Source organism: Fringilla coelebs (assembly GCF_963513975.1).
Source record: "Fringilla coelebs genome assembly, chromosome: 6".
NCBI lineage: Eukaryota > Metazoa > Chordata > Aves > Passeriformes > Fringillidae > Fringilla > Fringilla coelebs.
Window position 1 is genome coordinate 29,706,580 of NC_140034.1, and position 19,675 is coordinate 29,726,254.

The 19,675-nt window shown below is 34.4% G+C and overlaps 1 protein-coding gene across 1 annotated transcript in view; it reads right to left on the reverse strand.

Moving 5' to 3' along the window:
- DPH6 (diphthamine biosynthesis 6) overlaps positions 1 to 19,675 on the reverse strand; it is a 185,072-nt gene that overhangs the window by 111,551 nt on the left and 53,846 nt on the right. The window contains exons 6-8 of the mRNA XM_084207361.1: positions 17,178 to 17,239; positions 12,828 to 12,922; positions 6,773 to 6,860 (exon numbers count right to left, since the gene is read on the reverse strand). Coding sequence (XP_084063487.1) covers positions 6,773 to 6,860; positions 12,828 to 12,922; positions 17,178 to 17,239 — 245 coding nt within the window. The remainder of the gene's footprint in view (positions 1 to 6,772; positions 6,861 to 12,827; positions 12,923 to 17,177; positions 17,240 to 19,675) is intronic.

Below are 19,675 nucleotides of genomic sequence, written 5' to 3' on the forward strand. Positions count from 1 at the left end.
ATTATAATAAATCCAGATAAGGCAAGATAAAAAGTTGACAAAACATGAAACCTTTGACAGTCCTTAATAGTGATTAGAAACTTCTGAATATTCCTTCAGCTGATAAATTAATATTCCATGCAAAATGTCATTAAAAATATTATTATTATGTAGCAAAGTAATTTTTATTGTATTTAATTTTATTGCATTTTTTTTCTTTCCTGTGGAAAATAAAACCTATCCTATTGGAACTTTAAATATTTCTCTTCATTTTAATCACAAAGAAGTCAGAAAAATAAAGGCATAAAACTATAGTATGCATGAGAACTCTGCAATAACTCAACTCTTATGTCAATATTTGACTTCACTGAAGTGAAAAAGGATCCAGTTAAGCTAAAGGAGTGCATCTGGAAATTTTAAGAAAAGGCTGAATTACAAAAAGATCATTATCTGTGAGAGGAAACTCAGTTCTGCTGACTCTGAAAGAGGTCATAGGTAGTTTTATAAGCACTGTAAACACTAAGTCTATTATCTAAGAGGGGCTGATGTTCTTTGATTGGACTTCATTTTTTTCATTCCTCCAAGAAAGACATGAAAGTCGAGGCAATAATCTACTTTACTTGAATCAATTGTACCTCAGAGGTTAAAAGAAGTCAAGAAGATGTAACATAATAGCCCAGACAAAAACTGCAATTTAGCACAAACATGACACGCATTCCAACATTTCAATAGACAAGCATCCAGCAGCATCTGTACCATTTCCCACTCATTGAATTACACCTTTGACTACCGCCATCAGTGGGTGCATCTTGCCATTACCCAGAGGGATGCCTGATTGCTCCTAAGTCTTCAGGTATAACTTAAAAAAATAAAGAAGCAGGAACACAAATCTGTAATTGGAAAAGATCTTAAGATGGTTTAAGCTACAAGAACCAAGGAAATTAAATTATTTTTAGAGTTTCTTATTTTTTTATCTACAAGATAGCACTTCATGGAAATATATAGACTGTATAGCAGCATCACGTGCTATAAGTCCTACCACTTGTTTCTTGCAAATTGTTGTTTGAATAAATAATTTTCACTGAGTAATTTGTAGCATCTCATGAAACAATCAATTTGCATTGTAGCATGGGCATTCAGGGAAATTTTGATGTGACACATGCAGAGTTGGCACCTCTTGGTCCTAACCCCAGTGATCATACATAGACATGGTGATGGGAATGATGCCACTACACTGCTACTTTGGGTTTTTTTATTTCACCTGCCATAAAAATCCATCAGAAGTGAAAAAAAAAAATGTTAACTGGAAAGGAAAAAAATCCAGCTTCCCAGTTTTTTACTCACTTTTATTAAGCTTTCAATAATAACCTCTGAAGAGATCTACAGATACAAATATCTTCGGAGGCTGCTGTTAAAGATCTGTAACTTCTCTCCATTCCCTAACCTGAAGGACCAAATTTATATGCTCTGCAAGTGAACATGAAAAGAGCATCTATTCCATTTCATGCCACCAGTTAAAATGCTTTAATCTACATTTCTAAACATGATTTCTGCAAGATGTGCTTCATGAAAAAAAATCATGGGTATGGAGTGAGCCTCAAAGACTCTATCACAACCGGTTTGGTATAATGTAGAGAACTCCCCTGTAGCTTTGTAATTTGTTAATGTTACAAATATCCCAAACTGATGCCATGTGAAATTTTCCTATCATCTACAGTCACCTTTTTCCTAAGTAACTCTATATTTTACAAATAATTTATCTTCTATCAATATTTCATCACAGAGATAAATAAAATTATACATCTGTGTTTCCACACGTACATAAAAACCTGGTCAGTCACACAATTTTTGGAAATTATTGTGAAATATCAGAATTCTCTTATAAGATGCAAAGTCTTTAAAAAAATTAGGGATGTCTGTTGATTTCAATCCCTATGATACGTGACAATGACTCATTCAAGGCTCCAAAAAACATTGGTAATGAATCACTTCCCACAGCAGCACAGGTGCAGGCTACAGCAGAAGTATTAGGTGTGGAACCTGGCACCTGAGGAACAACAGGCTCAATTCCAGCCCCAGCAGAGCTGCCATACTCTTTAGTAGCTATATTTAAATCCATACAAATGTTGCTCTTCCATTCCTCTGAATAGAGGAAGTAATCTAAGAAGCTTAAACTTATAGACTGCCACAAACAGAGTAACTTTCCCTGAATAATATTCTCATCGCTTTAAAAAGAAAAAGTCAAGCTTGCTATAATGACATTTTAATTAAATCTTACAGAACCTATTTTATCGCATAACATTTTCATGTTACTTCACAGAAGCAATATATTTTCCCATTTGTTACACAGTTTCTCCCACACCCACTGTACATTGTGATACCAACCTAATTTTGGATCAGAGCCTGCATGCATGCATACACTTAACTATATTCACATAACTCATGTCACTGATGCAAGTGTGCTCAGAATGAAGTTAAGCAAATGCACAAGTGTTCCAAGATCCAAATTCTCCTGTTGAAAAAGCCTTGGAGCTAGGACTTTGACTGATATAGCTGAAATTCCATGCAGTGGTCTTTTACGAAAACAACAGATTGTCTTTTTAAAAAGCTTACATTCTCTGCTACAGAAACTGGTATAAAAACCTATCACAACACAATTCTAAAACTGATAACTCTCCCACTGAGCAGCAATGAGAATATTCTCTGAGCAGAGAGCTCAAAAGACAAAAGATTATGATAATCTCTTTATTCTTTGTGCTGTACCTTGATAACAGAACCCTTGAAATAAATTTAATGAGAGAGATCACGTGCATCTTGCATTATTTTGAGTACAATATACAGAGTCATAGGAAAGAATGTCCTTTATGCCAAAATACTTTCAAATAAAGTATCTTCCTTATGAAAAGACAACTAAAAATTATCTTTCCTCAGAGAACTGGACTGAATCTGCAAGCAAATAGAGTAGAAAAGAAAATCCTATATTTATTATTTTAGTGTTTGAAATAAATTAGAGCACAAAAAATTTTGTGGTATTTGTTGTCAAGTTTTGAAAACAAAACTACAAGGGTTACCTATATTCTTATGATGTGGAAGGGAAACTAAAGGTTGCCTAGGAGAAGTATTGTTCAATGATAACAAAGTATTCAAAAAATGCCATCAACAAAACATGTTTTGAAACTTGAAACTCCTTCCTATTTTCCCTGACATTCCTGACAAAGTCTTATTTTACAGCTAAAGTTCTAAATGTAGATTAACTAAAATAATTCATGAGGAACTGGACAGAATGTTAAATCATATATAACCTGTAGGATTGCATGCCTTTAGTACACACGGCACAAATATCTCCTGTAAACCTTTTCTAAATTTACAAGTGTACAAGTTATAGAACCCTACAAGTGCTTTAAAAAACTTCTCCAAAATGACCTGTACAATAGATCTCCTGACATTTAACAGGGGCAAACGTTTTGCTTGCACTTCTGACGTGTGTTCCAGCTACAAGGTCAAGATCTTTTACAAACAGGAAAACACAGTATCAGTTTATGATAGGTAATATAATGCAATGGTCTAAGAAAAAGCAGCAGCAGGCATGATTCCCATGTCTCTTATAGGCAAACTGGCTCCTTTCTTCTGCAAAGCGTTGAAAGAAAACTACGTGATGCCCTCTAATTCTGGCCCATTCAAACTTAAGGGGCTGCAGTTTCCCATGTTGTACTGTTTGATATGTGTGTGCTCCTACTCACTGGAACTCAGAAACAAAGTATTCATTATTAAATGCAGGAAAGAGCAAATGTGAAAGCGTGAACAACAGCTAGTATGTTCACTACTGTCATCAGAAGTATGCTCCCATCAGCAGAAGCTCCAACAGCTTTAATTTCTCTTTCTGATCTTTACAAAGCCAACACAACAAAGTAAAAGAAATTAAGAGAAAGTAAAAGCATGTTCATCGTGCTGACAAACTAAAAAAAAAAAAAATTCACAATTGCATTTTTCCTAATGGAAAATAATCAGAATTTAATTTTTATTGAGTCAATACACCCAATTCAAAGATTGAAGCCAATACACCTAATTCAAAGATTCTACAATATGCTTTAGAAATTGCCTTCCACAAAAATAACCATTCTATGTTTTAAGTGTATGAAGTGACTATCTTGGCAAAGTAAAATATTGATGAAACTAGGTATCTATATTATAGTGGTGACCTTTTCACACTGAGGTAAAAGAGGCATTCCCAAATTTTAAGCGTTAGTGTTTTATTACCATTCTTTTTTATTCTCAATGGTTTTTTGTAAAATACCTACCAAAAAAAAATGTTTACCATATTCTTAATAGTTTTAAAAACAAAATATAGTATTTATCTCTTTAGCATTTTCTGCATCACTATTTATGAAAGAAAAGTGGGTGTGTTTAAAAAAAGCTTCAATTATTATGCAAAAAACATCTTGAAGTTGCACAGAAATATATTAAACCAGAACAGTGAGTACAATGTTATGTTCCCCTAGGCACAAGGGCTCATTTTCCTGCCAGAAACAATCGAAACCAAGTTTCTACGTAGGCTTTGTAGTCAAACATGAAGAGATTTAGCTAAAGAAAATGCATTATAGAGGAGGTAAGACAGCAGAGACCAAGGTGCACTAGCTATAACTGCAAAATGATTTTAAAAGTAAATTCAAGGAATGCAAAATTAAGACCTGTGGCAAATTGCAAAGACAAAATTAATATACAATTCAGTTAAAAATATGTTTATCTTACAGCAGTAATGATAACAAAACTGATGTCATAATACTTATTAGAATTACACTTCACTGTGGAGTCTATTAATATTTTCTACAAAGTGCTTACAAAAGTGGCTACTTTTACACATAGTTCATAACGGTATATTATTTTTCCCAATTTTCAGTAATTCCTTGAAAACCTCTAACTAAAATTAGTTTGCCTTCTGAAGCAGTTTTTTTTCCTGCAGTACTTTCTTATGATGAGATTGGCTGTTAGGTGCTGAATACTAACTGATGCTTATAAGCACCAAATAGTGAGCAAAAGTACAATACTACAGGCATATCAATCTTGAAGGCATGCCTTTATTATTATGCAGTTAAATGATGCTAACATTTATGGTCTGAAAGACTGACTGGTTCTCCAAATTTATAACTTCTCAAAAACTTAGCTTATTTTACCATGACATAAAATAATCTATAGCCAAAGGATATTAATGCTTTTGCAAAAATCAGACTATTTTCCTTTTAAATATACATTAGTTTATGTACCAAAATTTAGGGCAAGCTGCAGCAAACCTCACCCCTTGCAGTGTGACAGGTTTGTCTACAATGGATTGGAAATACGATTTACTACAACGCTGCCTGAAACTGTGAGGCTGTAACCAAATCTTAAACATCTGCATAAGAAGGGGAAAAGAGCTACTGAACAGATAAAAGTAAAATCTTGATTCTTATATCAAATGTTATGCATTTTAATATGATTTTTTCTCTGATTTATGTAAAGCTTTGTGGTTTTCATTTTCCCTAGCCTGTCACGTTGTAGTGATGTATGGTACATTTTAGCATCAAGTTTGCCATGAGCAATAAAGCCAGTGCCCCCAAAGAAATAGCAATATATTATCAGTCTTCCCCACCATGCCACATTCCCAAATTTTATTTTATTCAGCCTATTTGGTTTTGTTTCACACAGTTGATATCCTTTTCACAGTCACCCACACAAATATTTAACGTTTTATTTTTGAAAGAAATTCAAAACTAGAAATTGACAGGATGAAATACAATTTACTTTCCAAGGTGAAATGAAGCCATCATGGAAGAAAAACACTGAGGTGTTTTATCTGTTTGGAACAATAAAATTAAAAAAAAAAAAAAAGGAGAGGGAAGAGGGGAAGGCATGATCTATTGAAAGACATGCAGAAAATGTTGTTTAAGAGACATGAAATTTGAAATACCAATAGAATAATGCTCTGTAACAATTCCTGCACTTCTATCATCAAAGTGCAGAAAGACATAGGAAGAGCTATAAAAAGATGACTGCAACAATAGAAGAAAGATCGTGATGCACTCTCTCCAACAAAATACTAATACTTGTAGAGGCTCAAGAAGAAAAAAAAAATTTACTGTAAAATAATAAAATAAAAAAGTGATGACAAATATTGTCTGTTTTGACCTTAGTTCTGCTCATATGAAAGTCTGCAACATTTAAACCACTGGAATTCCTATTCCTGTTCTGCTCTTTCTACAGATTCATAAATTAATAGAATTAATTCCAACGAACTAATAATGATTCCTTTAAAATTTTTGACCAAGATAATCTCCACATGATTAGAAGTCATTCATTAGTCATTCGTATTTTTCATATGGGAAAAAATCAAAACCCAGAACATTCAAAACTCAAGCATTTCCAGGTTAGCAAGTTTTAAAATCATCTAATTTACAACAGAAACATTAAAAAGTGATGCCACCTCACAACAAATCAATACTCTTCATACAGTTTCCTAATACAGCTGTGTTCTACAGTGCAGCTGTTCTACCCAGGTTGCACACGCGCTTCACTGAACCACCCTGACTGAGCACCTCGAGGTTTCAAGATGAAAAAGGCCACACAAAGATACTACCTCCATTCATTCACTTGACACAAGTGTGTTTGATCATTCCTAGGGCAAGTTCTGAGTATGTACATTGTTATTTGAATGTAACACCTATATGAGAATATGACGGTTGACTCCAAACTGTGACAAAACACAGCTAGAAAGCATGCATATAGCTTTAAAGGAAAAGAACATTTGCAGCCTACTTGCCTTTTTCTCCAGGTGGAGTTTTGAAAAATGAAGGTAGGCCACAGGTGCAAATGCATCAGCCGAATGCATGACCACCTTGGCTGAATCTCTGAAATACAAAATTTTAATCATTAAATAGTATAGTATATACATTAGACTCTATATCAAAGAGTACATAGACACAACACTTAGTCACTGTATAACACAAAATCTAACGTAACTCATTGAAAATCCATTAATTTCTTATCAATGTTTTCATATAAATTAAGAAAAAGCAGTTTGTTATATAAAATCATATTGTTGAACAATATATTACCTTCAAGAACTCTCAATTTTCAGAAGGAATAAACTATACTTCCTGTGTGAGCTGGCACAGGAAATGCAGCAACAACCATAAAACCACAGATGAAATGCAAAGAGTAAGCTTGTTTTTGTTACCACGCCACCTGGGGCCCCTGAAGCAGCGTTCAGGCAGGGGCACAAAAGAAGGGACACAGGCACTGCAGACACTTGGTCCATGTTAGAGCATCACCAAACCTGTGGGTCTTGCCTGCATTGCACAGGTGCAATATCCCACTGTGCTTTGATCTTTCCCACAGCCAGGCAGGAATCTCAAGTGTGTTCAATAGGGCCCCATAGTCCATCACAGGCCTGTGTTATCTAAACTCAGATACTCTACTCATCCAACACATGAGGCCAAAAACAATTACTATCATACATGTGTTTTTGACACCCCAGCTGCAAGTCACTTGAGAGTTTTTACAACCCTCCTTGCCAATCTTCCACTTTTTTCCCACACTTCCAGACCAATATTAAGAGAATTAGTTAGCTGTAGTCTATGAAAGTAGAAACTACACTGTGTTTTAGATTCCAGAGACTAATACATCTTTAATCTTTAAATTTCACCAACAGGAAATTTTTCAAAAGTCCATTGTTTTGATAATGCTCCAGGGATTAATTTCTGAAGTATTAACAGCATAGAGTATTGCATACTGAGAAATTGATCCAGCCATCTTGCATCTGATAGTGAAGACTACTAGACACAACTTTTTAATGCCAAATGTGTTGGTAACAATGTTAAACTTCCTGTGTGCTGATTCAAATTAGTTAATTTTAGTTTTCATTTTTACAGACACAATCTGTCACACTTTGATTCACAAGAGGCAGTATCTGTTATATCCATCTGCACAGTTTTACTACTTAAGAAAAAGGTAGCTCTAAGAAACAAACATCAGAAGGTGAGAAACTCAAGGAAAACATAAGAGAAATTCAGATGCAGTAAAAGAAAATCTGAAAGTTGTTGAAAGTAAGGCTAAGACACACATAATTTTACAGAAATCATGATCCCTTGGTACCTTCATAGTGTTCAAAGAGATGATATAGATAGATTTTTAGTAATACCACATAAAACTAATGCAAACTCAAAGCAGTTGAAGCTTTGGCCAGATCCCAGTTCCTCAACAAAAGTGTAAAATTAACAGGAATATCTGTTATATAAAACGTGGTTTGGTATTTAAAAATAACAAAACGTCACAAAATAATGATAAATACCTTCAGCATAAGAAGATCTACTTCAAGCAAACTTTTAAAGTATAATGATAAAATAGGCCTCAGAGTCATTACTGAGAGTAGTTATCAAGATTCTTTATGATTAAAAATTGTTTATATTTAAGACATAAAAATTGTTTATATTTAAGACATAAGATACTTTATACATAGTTTCTTCAGATTAAAATAATTTTGTTAAACTGAAAATGATGCCTTCTAATTCTAACAGAAATAGTTAGAAAAAAATAGGTGGAAAACAGTTCTGTTTACATCCAATTATTCTCAAATTAAAAAACCTAATCAAGTCCTGGACTTGACATGTCATATCTAGCTTGGAAAATAGTAAAAACACCCCAACCAACTCAAAACACAGGAAAAGCAGAGATTTGAAATAAAAAATAATTATTGGTGAGACCCCAATAAATTTTACAAGGCCATTTCAGGCTAAAAACCTGAATTTTGAGTAGGAACTTGACTACCTAGGATGATTCATGTTTGATTGTAATGGAAACACAGGAATCTTGTTAAGGAAATTTTCAGAAGACAGAAAAAAATGAATCTTGTTAAGGAAATTTTCAGAAGACAGAAAAAAAATGAAGAACAGTTGAAAAGCTGTCTCAATCAGCTATTTGTTTTGAAATCAAAATCATCTGATCTCTCAAGATTTCTTGATGATCTAGAAAGCATCCAATCATTTTAAAACACTCTGTAACACTTTCTCAGTACAAATATATCAAGCTAGAACAAGACTGAGAGTACAATTATAATTTTGTAATTTCGCCTTTAACTCCAAACCTAGAATTACAAACCTAACACGGAGCTAATAGTAAGGTGCCTAAAGGAAAATGGTATTTCCCAAATATTTCAAATGGGACAATTTACTTTCCAAAAGATCAAACTATTCTGCGTGTCATGAACAAACAGGCTTTATGGTATTCATACAGATGGTATTCATACAGATGAGAAATAGATCTTTAAAATTTCAAGAAACGTTGATTAATTGTACTTTAAATATCAGCACAAGAAGGACAGGAAATGCTTGGTACATTTCAAACACAGAGTAAGAAAGCTGACTACTGGCTCACAATAGACTACCTGGAAAAACCAGATAAACCCCAATCAGACTCTAGTTCAATATTTTGGTTGCAAGATTTTGCTTTCACTACTAGATATTGTTTATTTTCAAATATACATTTCACTCAATCTGTCATGCTTCCTTTGTGAGGTACATTTTTGAATGAAGACGGAGAAGAATGGCAAGAATTCAACTTAACATTCAGAAGCTAAAGTCGTCATACAGTCTTACATTAAAGAGACTCCCATTTCTCCACAGAAAGTAACATTCAAGGTTGTATTTTACTTTTTCCTGAGCCAGCATATTTTTTTATTTTGCAAGGATATACTGTAGAAACATATCTTTACCAATTTTGAGAGGGCAAAAATCATTGACCAGTGAAAACACTACCTGCAAGTAGTGTTATAAATAAAAGGCATACTAGATTTTCTCCTGTTCTTTTAGGTTTCTTTTAGGCAAGGTTTTGGTGGCAGGGGTTAGTGTTTAGAGGTGGTCTTTACAACATGAGACCAAGGGATGCTGAGCTCATCAGCAACATTGGTAGTGTCTCAGTGATAACATATTTTAAAACTATGCCGCAACAAGAGTGAGAAAAACATGGCAGTGACAGCCCTGCAGACACCGAGGTCAGTGAAGAAGGAGTGAGCAGAGGTGCTTCAAATGCCAGAACAGATTCTATATAGCCTGTGGAAAAGACCGTGGTGAAGCAGGCTGCTCCCCTGCAGGCCAGGAAGGACACATCAGAGCACATACACACACTGCAGTCCGTGCAGACACCCACACAGAAGCAGTTTTTCTGACAGGACTGAGCCCCATGGAAGACCCATGAGGAGCAGTCTGTTCCTGAAGGACCAAACCCCATGGAAAGCATACGCACTGGAGCAGTTCTTGAAGAACTTGCCTGATCAGGACACACATTGTAACAGTTCATAAGGGAGCCATGGAAAAGACCCAAGCAGATGCAGGGGAAAAGTGTGAAGAGAAGGAGGCAGCAAAGACAGTGTTATGAGCTGACCAGTTTCATTTTCCACCTCCTTGCACTGCTCATTGGGGAGGATGTAGAAAAGTACCAGGAATGATGAAGTGAAGTTAAGCCTGGGAAGAACAAGGTGAGAAGGTATATTTGCTTCCCACTATTCCACTTTTTAAAAAATGTATTTATTTAATTTGGCAATAAATTAAATTAATTTTCCCCAAATTCAATGTGGTTTCCCATTACAGTAATTGGTAAGCCATCACATTGCTCTCTTCTTGACCTACAAATCATTTAATCTTGTTTTCTCTCCCTGCCTTCCTAAAGAGGAAGAGTGAGAGCAGCTTGGTGGAAACCTGGCAGCCAGCCAAGGTTAATCCATCATACCTGTTTGAAGACAAAGGTATTCTTTAATGTCGTCCTCAGAAACATTTAATTAAGGAGATGTTTTGGACTTGTTCAGGAATTTAGGGATCTTGAAAATCCTGACAGGTTTTAACCTCTAAGTTGCAATGCTTACAACACCATTTAAGCTTTAAAAATTGCATCAGGATTTAGTCCTGCTTTAGGAATGGTACTCCCAAATTCAGTGCCCCCACCGAGACTCTCCAAAACCACATACTTCTCTCTTTCACTGCCCTCTGCCCCTGTTTTCCCCTCCCCATGTGGTGGGATGGAGTTGAGAATTGTTGGAGGCACAAAAGGCCAAGATCATGGGTTCAGATAAGAACAAGTTACTGGTAGCAGCAGTGAGATAAAAAATAAACAATAACAGCATAATATTAATAACAAAAAAACACAATCATTAGTGATTCACATTCAAAAATGCTCATTGAGAACCCTGCTACAATAAACAATACAGATTGCTCCCCCTCTGCCACGTTTTTTTTCAACTGGGAGAAACACTCCTCTTTCAGAGAGAGAGGGGAGACAGTTCCTGAATCCCTTTCCCCCAACTCTGGCAATGAGTGAGGTCCTATCAAATAACATTAGGATCCTTGGCCAGGCCAGCTTCCAGCTACTATTGCAAAAAATCTAAACCTGGCCTAGCTGAAACCAGGAGAGATGCATACCTGAACCATGTATATCTAAACATTTGGAAACTCTACTAGCAGAGTTAACATGATTACAAAGTCTGTTTCAATTCAGTGTATAGCAAAAGCAAGAATACAAAGTAGAAATAAAAAAAAAAACTTATTTGAAAAAGAAATTATAAAATATTTTTCTTGTGAATTTCATACAGTAAAACTCATTGAAAAAGTGTTTAAAAGTCCACTGTGGCATATATTTATTATTAAATACTCACTAATTTAAATATTTCTTTTATGTATTCTTTGTGCTTTTATTTTTAACTGTTATTATTTGGAGTATCACCAAGAGGAAATAAAGATAACTTAGCATAACACCTCTGCTTCAGCTTTTCCTAGTCACTTGAACTGTCTTCATATCTTTATATCTGTCTTTGATAGCCAGATATACATTTAGAATATATTATAATATATTCCTACTTAAACTGCTCTTTGGTTGATACCAAACCAAGGGCATAATCAACCAGCATTTCAATGGACATCTGCCAAGATTAGCTGCCAATGCTTTAACCACTTTGTCTGCTGATCTCCTCCCAAATGCCATGCAATGAAATGGAGATAACAGTTCTTGGTTCTCTATTCCTTACACAGACAGATCCCAGTCTCACAGAAAAGTGGAACAAATGGACCTGCACCATGAATGCATTAGTTGTGTCTATATGCTCCATAACCTGGACCTGCACTGAGATGACTGAGAATCAATCACCAGTATACGATTACTGGTCTGTTTACTTGCTTCAGAAAAAGAACAGCAGTCAAAATATTTTACTTTAAGCAACCAGGCCTAGCTACTTAACAGACTTATAAGAAACAAGACACAAGTATTTTCCACAGCTCACTACACAGATTTTAGCAATTAATGTCATAGGAAAAAACTATTCAGTGTAATTGAGATGGATTCATACAAAGTTTGTATTTAAAATATCCTCTAGTAATTGAAGAAAAGTGTTTATTGTTATCATTCTAAGCTTCTAAACTTACACACATACATATACACAGTTAATGGAACCCACAGGCTACTGAAGTGGCACTTTATCAAATTTAGCTGTAATGAAAGATAAATATTACAGGCAATTCACACTTCATGAAAGGATAAAAGTGTCAGTGTATAGGTACCAGTTTTACTGCAGGCCATAATCAGCAAGTAAACGAAAGTGCAAATGTCTAAGAAGTTTATAGCCCTCTATGAACGCCTCATCGTGTCAGGTATTGATTTAGGTTTCCAGAGGACTTTGCCAGTGTTAAACAACATGAGTGTCTGTGAACTTGAAGAGCATGTTTTACCTCTGCAGATGCCATGTGTTACCTCTTACCACCTCTAGTTGTCTCAAACTAAATTTTAAGATGCTCCTCTTGGTTTAATATAAGGAAACAGAAGAAACTGTTCCTTACACAACTATTTTCTTCTTAAACAGAGGGCAGTCCAGAGTGAATGTTTCATATTCTCCTCCTTCTCCACAAACATGGACTCCGTATTTCTTAGAGAGCTATCAAAAAAGAGAAATTGAAACATGTAGGTATTACACTAAAGAAGTTTATTAAATGTATTTTGCTGAAAATATCAAAGCCAGTACCTACTAGTTGCTAGCTGGGTTTTACCTACAACATGTACCTTCTAAAAGATTACACATTACAAGGCTGAAAAAACCCAATCATCATATAGTCAGGTCTTGATTTCTTTGTATGCCTATTACAGTGATTAAAAATTACCGATGTGTTACATTTTAAGTAGAACAGGCATTGTAATATTGAGATAAACAAATTGATTCCTGGTTCCTCTTTCTCAGTGGCCATGAGAGCTTGTTCAGACTCCCACACTTGTCTTTAGCATGTCTATTTCACTTGGAGGAGAAACTTTTACTGTGATTCAACACAAGGAGTAGCACTTCACACAGAAGTATACAATGAACACATTTTTTGACAACAGATTCAGAATCTGTATTCTATGTTTAGGTAAATATTCTTTAAAAAAACTAACAAAAAATGAGAATTTTCTAAGCCAAAAGCAAAAAGCTAAAGTAAGATCTAAAGAGAAACATGTTATTTCTTTTATAAATTGTACTTACTATACTTTCTAAATCAACATGTATTTATGAATACTCCTGAAGCTCTGGATATCTCACTCAAACACATAACTAGGTATTTTTGAAGCATTCAAAATATGAGACATGACTATTTTTATTAATTCCTGCTTTACAAATGTGCAGCTGTGGAGCATGAACCGAAGTTCTTTTGCTGGAGTAAGGAGTGCATAACTTCTCAGTAGCTCACTGTACTGCTGTTTCAATGTACTGTATTGATAGATAGTAATCAAGCACCAGATCTGAGCACGGGGACACCCTCTCTGTCTGCAGCAGAAATTTCTCCCAGCAGCAGATTATATCACCTTATAATGTGCCACTGCAGTGATTCAAGCCAAGCCCTGTCCAGGTTTTTTTAACATTAAACAAGCACTAACATTCTGCTTTAAGTGACTCATAAGAACTTGAACTGCAGTCCTTAACTCCATTGCAAACACCAACGTTACTTTTGGGAATATTTATTTAACCCCTTTATGCCTTTCCTTAGAAAGCCCATCTATGATGCTTCTGCAGTCAAAGTAGAAATACAGTTCTCCAGAACATCAGAGGGCTAGAAAAAGTCTGTCTGGAGGCTAGAAGATAATTCCAAATCTGCTGTTTCTTTTGAGGCAAATAAGACTGGGATATTTATACATCATAAATTATATTTTTATATGGTTACTAGAATATTTGTGTAGCAAGTCTATTACATATATTCAAATGATTCTGTATTTTTACTGTTGAAACTGAATGTAGTTCATGTTACTTTACAGTTCTCTTTCAAAGCTTCGTACTTAAAAACTTCAAAGAGTGCTGATAACTTCAGTTAACCTAAACCAAAGGCCTGAATCATCTTCAGCCATTATTTCGCAGAAAAGGAAAATGCTCCGAGAAACCAATACCTTAGTAATGTTCTATGTGAATATTTAGTTGTCTGGTGCTATAAAATCAAAATCTCTTTTGCAGCATGTTTGAAACATTTTTTCAGTGTCTTGTTATGAGAGTTATTTTTAATTTTCCCTTTCACATTTTCTATCAAAGAAAAGGAGCAAAAGAGAACCTTTAATCAAGTGCTCATTAAAAAATTACACTCCTGACATAAAAGAGAACTCCATCTGTCAACAATGGCAACAAGGTTTCTATAGGACAAATACATCAGGAATAATTAATGTTGATGCAACAAGAATGGACAACCTACAAAACAGTTAGTCAAAACCTTTTATTTGAAAAAATCCCCAAAAAACCCTAAAGAAACTGATTAAAAAATTGAAAGAGAGCAAACCATAAAAGATCTTTCTAACTGTAACCTTTACACAGCAAATACACGGAGTGACTGTTTACAAATCACTTTCAAAATTGGTAGCTCTGCTTGTAAACAGTGTCTAGAATACTGGCAATTAACATTGAATACTCAGAAGATGTAAGACTATTTCCTATCTTTGTTGTGAGAAATTCTCATTTTCAATGTCACTGGCTTCAACATCATTCTTGACACCAATTATACAAGGTGCTAAAGGGTTTTCAGTTCTCACAAATGTCAACAGGACCAAAAGATATTTAGCAGCTCATAGAACAGATCCTTAACGTTCATTTAACAAAGTCAGCAATATTTTTTAAATGTCATCAATGGCATGAGAATTTTGCCTGTTAATAATTTAGAATATTAACATTATTTGAAGACCGACTATTTGGGTTTGCAAACTGGATGCTACTTAATAATAATAGAACAGCATGGACTCTAAGTTCTGTGATTGTTAAATCTGCCTTCTAGTGCAGATGAGCCAGTAAACTGCAAATTTACAAGTCAAACATAACTAATTGCAAGTAATGCAAGTATACTTCAAACTCCAAAAGAAGTTTGAAGTATTTGTAATGGCTTTGACTTTCATAGCATATGTATGCACAAGCAACAGCCAAATGAACAAATAATCAGTTGTGCAGTCTTCCCTACAATGGCCTGACAAGCATTGCAAGCAGCGTCAGAATGCCCAATTTGTACATTTTAGGCAGTCATTGCTTTGTTTATTGCTATATCAACAAAAGATAAAATCATCAAATGTGGGTTTTGAGAAGTGTTAAACTATGACAGTAATAATTTCAGTGAAACCGAGTAAGAATCACTCTAATTAAGATATCAAACATGATGACGAATATATGCAATTCACAAAAAATACCAGGTACTTTTGGATTTCATAGTTAATTATTTTCTTTTGAAAATGAATGACGGTGAAATCAAATGCAGAAGAATACTTCTTATTAGCACAATTAAAATTGCAATACTTGCTGTGACAGTTTTAAAGAAATCAAGACTGATTCAACTGAGGTGAACAGTTATCCAAATGAAGCAACCCCACTGAGGCTGCAACCTGAATTTTGATTACAGAAGATTTCTGTGAATGCAGAATGTTGAGATGATTTTAAGAAATAAGTGAAACAAGACTTCCAAAAAAAGATAATGAATGGGATTGTATACCAACTGGTTTACATAGCAGAGGACCAGGGAGGAGGAGGGGAAGATTCTGGGCAGATTCTCAGGTGTGAAGTAACAAATCTCAAGTTAAGAACAGACCAACACCATCTCTTCAGGTAAGGTCATTTGAATGTTATGGACCTCAATTATTCCTTTCCAGCTTTCCCAAGTAGCAATTACCTATCTTCTCCTCTCCATGGAAATAATTAGAGAAATGGAGTTAAACACAAGATATAATTGCTATGTAACTCCTCTATTTTTCAATAGCAAAAGAGATTTTAAAAGTTCTGGTTACTTTTTCTTTCTCTTCTGAAAGTTTGTTGTACCCTTAAGTGTTTCAAAACAAACTACTTGTGAAGCCAGGCTGACCATTAACTACCCAGATTAACAATGAAAAGTATTTTTAGGACAGCACTTTGTGGACATTCTGACAGCCTACACTGAAAGCTCCATCAAGACCCTTTTAAGAGTCATGCAATCATTGTGGGTATCTAACAGGCTCAAGGAAAAGGAATTGTGGTAAATTGGCATTGTCACAGACAATACATAAAAACATAATTTCAGAAATGTTATTCATAAAATTTACTTAGCTGGATGTTTGATGCTTCTACATCAAACTTGAAGAAACCTCAAGTACAAAATCTGGTCTTTTTTGTTTTCCCTAGTTGAATGATTTTTCTTTCAATAAATCTAATAGCTCTGCCAACAAGCATTATCCTGGTATGAGGACACACAGTCCTTTACACAGAATCAAATACATCCTCAAGAACACACCTCTTATTCCATTTTTAAAGGCCCCACTGTATGGAGTCTGATGGTATAAATGGTAGGAAACCTGCAAATAAGAACCTTTGGGGAAGTTTTGTATCACCTATGATTTTGCCACTAATGTTTCCTGCTGTGAAAGTCTCTAACATACAATTACTTAGCTGTATCATGTTGATATACCAGTTAGTGTTCCTGCAATATTGAGATTTCATGCCTCTATTTTGTTTTTAAAGATGGTGACATCATTTGTGAACCATGTCAAGAAATGTTTTTTGATATGAAAAGTGCTTAGCAAAGGCTTATATTCTGTGCACAAAGCAAAGCTTTGGGTTAACAATTTATGAAAGTAAGTAATTTTTATTAAGTTAATTTTACTGAATTTCTACCTGTGTTACTTTTTAAATGCAAGTTGAACTATATGAATATCCTTTAAGCTATACTCACCTCCAGAAGAACAGGCTCCATTTCACCTAGAGTTTTTCCTAGGTGCTTATCTGGATCTAAACCTGCAAAAAACCCCAAAAATTTTTATTAAGTACTCTTATGACATCAAGAAATGTTTGCTTTTTTTTTTTCTTTAATATACTATGAAATGCCACATTATCTAAAATAATTACTCGCTTAAGAAAATACACTGAGTCAGAATTTTCCCTAATCTTTGGGCAAATATTTTCCAGGTTTAAGGAAAAATAAAGCTAGTTACCATTTCACTACACGTCAAGTGGAATCCCTATTGTATCCCTCCCTTAGAAATTTCACTAGCCAGTGAAGTAAACACACAGGTCCACAGTAATAAAAATACTACAAGGATAGTACCTCTTTAAGAAATTACATTTGTAGACACCTATGGAATTAAAATACAATTTAATTCTTTTTATGCTTCCTGCAACTGGAAGGCTCATAATGAAAAGTTCTTTTGCCAAATCCCATTCTTAGTGTGTTTTATACAAATATAAAATGTAAGATTAAAAAGGATGGAGATATAAAGAAAACTCAGACGTACAGAACGTATTGAATGTTGTACCTTTAGATCCATCACAAAATACTCTGTATGATGTCTACATTTTAATTTATTTTTCTTTGTAAAAAAGAAAGTCCTATTAACATTTGATAGCTGCTCTAACTTGCTCCTCTGTGTTCCTGTTTCAGCTTCTTGACTTTTTAATTTTGGCCAGCTAATGGCATTTAATGGTTACTTCTCAGGATAAACCAAGTAACTGGCAAAAATGAGCAGTGGGATAAAATAATCCAGGAATAACTGCTTCAAAAGCTGACATCTTCAACCAAATAAATATGCTAGTCGGATTTGATACAAAGTGGTCAAAAGGTCTTACCACATGAAGCAAATGAGAAAAAACAAAATTATAATTCCTGAAATTGAAGGAACACTGTGAAATTTTCAGTTTTCCCATTTTTTACTAATCTTAAGTTCCTGTGGTTTGGGCTCCTTTTTGTACTGATACAATACTTGTCTATTTTTTCCTACTCTACTCCTTCATACAGTAATAGGTATCATTACAGAGCTGCCCCCAAAATTACTCCATTCAGAAGCAATTTCTAAAATATGTACCTTGCAAAGCACTTTAGATTGTTGATGAAAGTTGTTACATAAATGTACAGGACACTATTATATAAAGTCATTGCTGAGTTAAAATACCTAGTATGTCTCTTAATTTTTACAATTGTGATCTTGGTATATTTAAATTCCTGTGAAACTAAAACAAGTTAGAGTGAATAAGATTTAAAAACACTAAGAAAGTTGTTAAATATTTCATTAAAGCACATTAAAAATTCCCTTCCGATGTAGGGGAATGCTTTTAAAACTGCTTAATAATTAAAGTTTAAAAAGACTGAGTTTTTTTCCACCCTCTACTCCTTTTTTGTATTGGTTTATTGCTTTTTTTATAACAGACTAAAAATGTATGTGTTAGATATGTGATGATAATTTATTCTTGTGGAAACAGTTTTGAAATATATTAATTCAATTTCAATAGTTCAAACAGTTCTGGTGATCTCTTCCAACTTGCATCAGGTTAGCATTTTGTCCTTGATTATAATGAGATAGGTATTAGGCCAAACAAGCAATTTCTCTCGACGTAAATGAAAGAGTACTGCATTATAGTATCATTTCGCACATTTATATTAACATTCTTCTTTTAATATAATTACTTTGCTAAGATAAACAACCTCTTTCTCCTTGATAAAAACAGATTGATTTCCTCTAAATTTAAACCAAGGGATACATGACAAATATATCAGAAGGGAAGAAGTTGTCAGAACCAGACACACTGACATATTATTTCTTTCATAAGGTTCTCTTTGGTAATATGGACATATCTTCTGTCCAGTAATGAATGCAAACCAATAATTTAAAAGAAACTATGATACAAATAGTTTATGAAAGACAAATAAATTGCCTATGTATACACTATGGGTAAACTCTTTAGTGATATCCCACACCTACATGAAAATCTGTGAAGTGCAATGCAGCCTTCCAGTATCTCAGCAGAATTCTATTTTTGGACAGCTTGCATTTATTTTGAAACACAGTACTTCTTTTAGCTTCCAATAGGTTTATATTGTGAGTAAATAGAGACTGTCTGGTAAAGGCATCAGGAAGCAACATAATTTTCAATTTTCAGAACCAGTAATCCACATCTCCAATCTCTACTGCTATGCATGCATAGATGAAGCTGTATGTCTGTTGCTAGAATTAGTATAATAAAGCATTTGGAACTATACCTACAAAACAGCTTTTAAAAATCTATACTTCTGTTTGATACTTTTCTTTATTGATTCAGATTCTTAAAATGGCTTAGACTAACAAGAACAACAATGTGTTGTAAATTCTTAGTACCACATCCTCCAAATTTATCTTCAATGGAACTAGATGTGAAGGAAGCCGAATGGATGGATAAACCAACAACAAGGTCCAGGGCCTG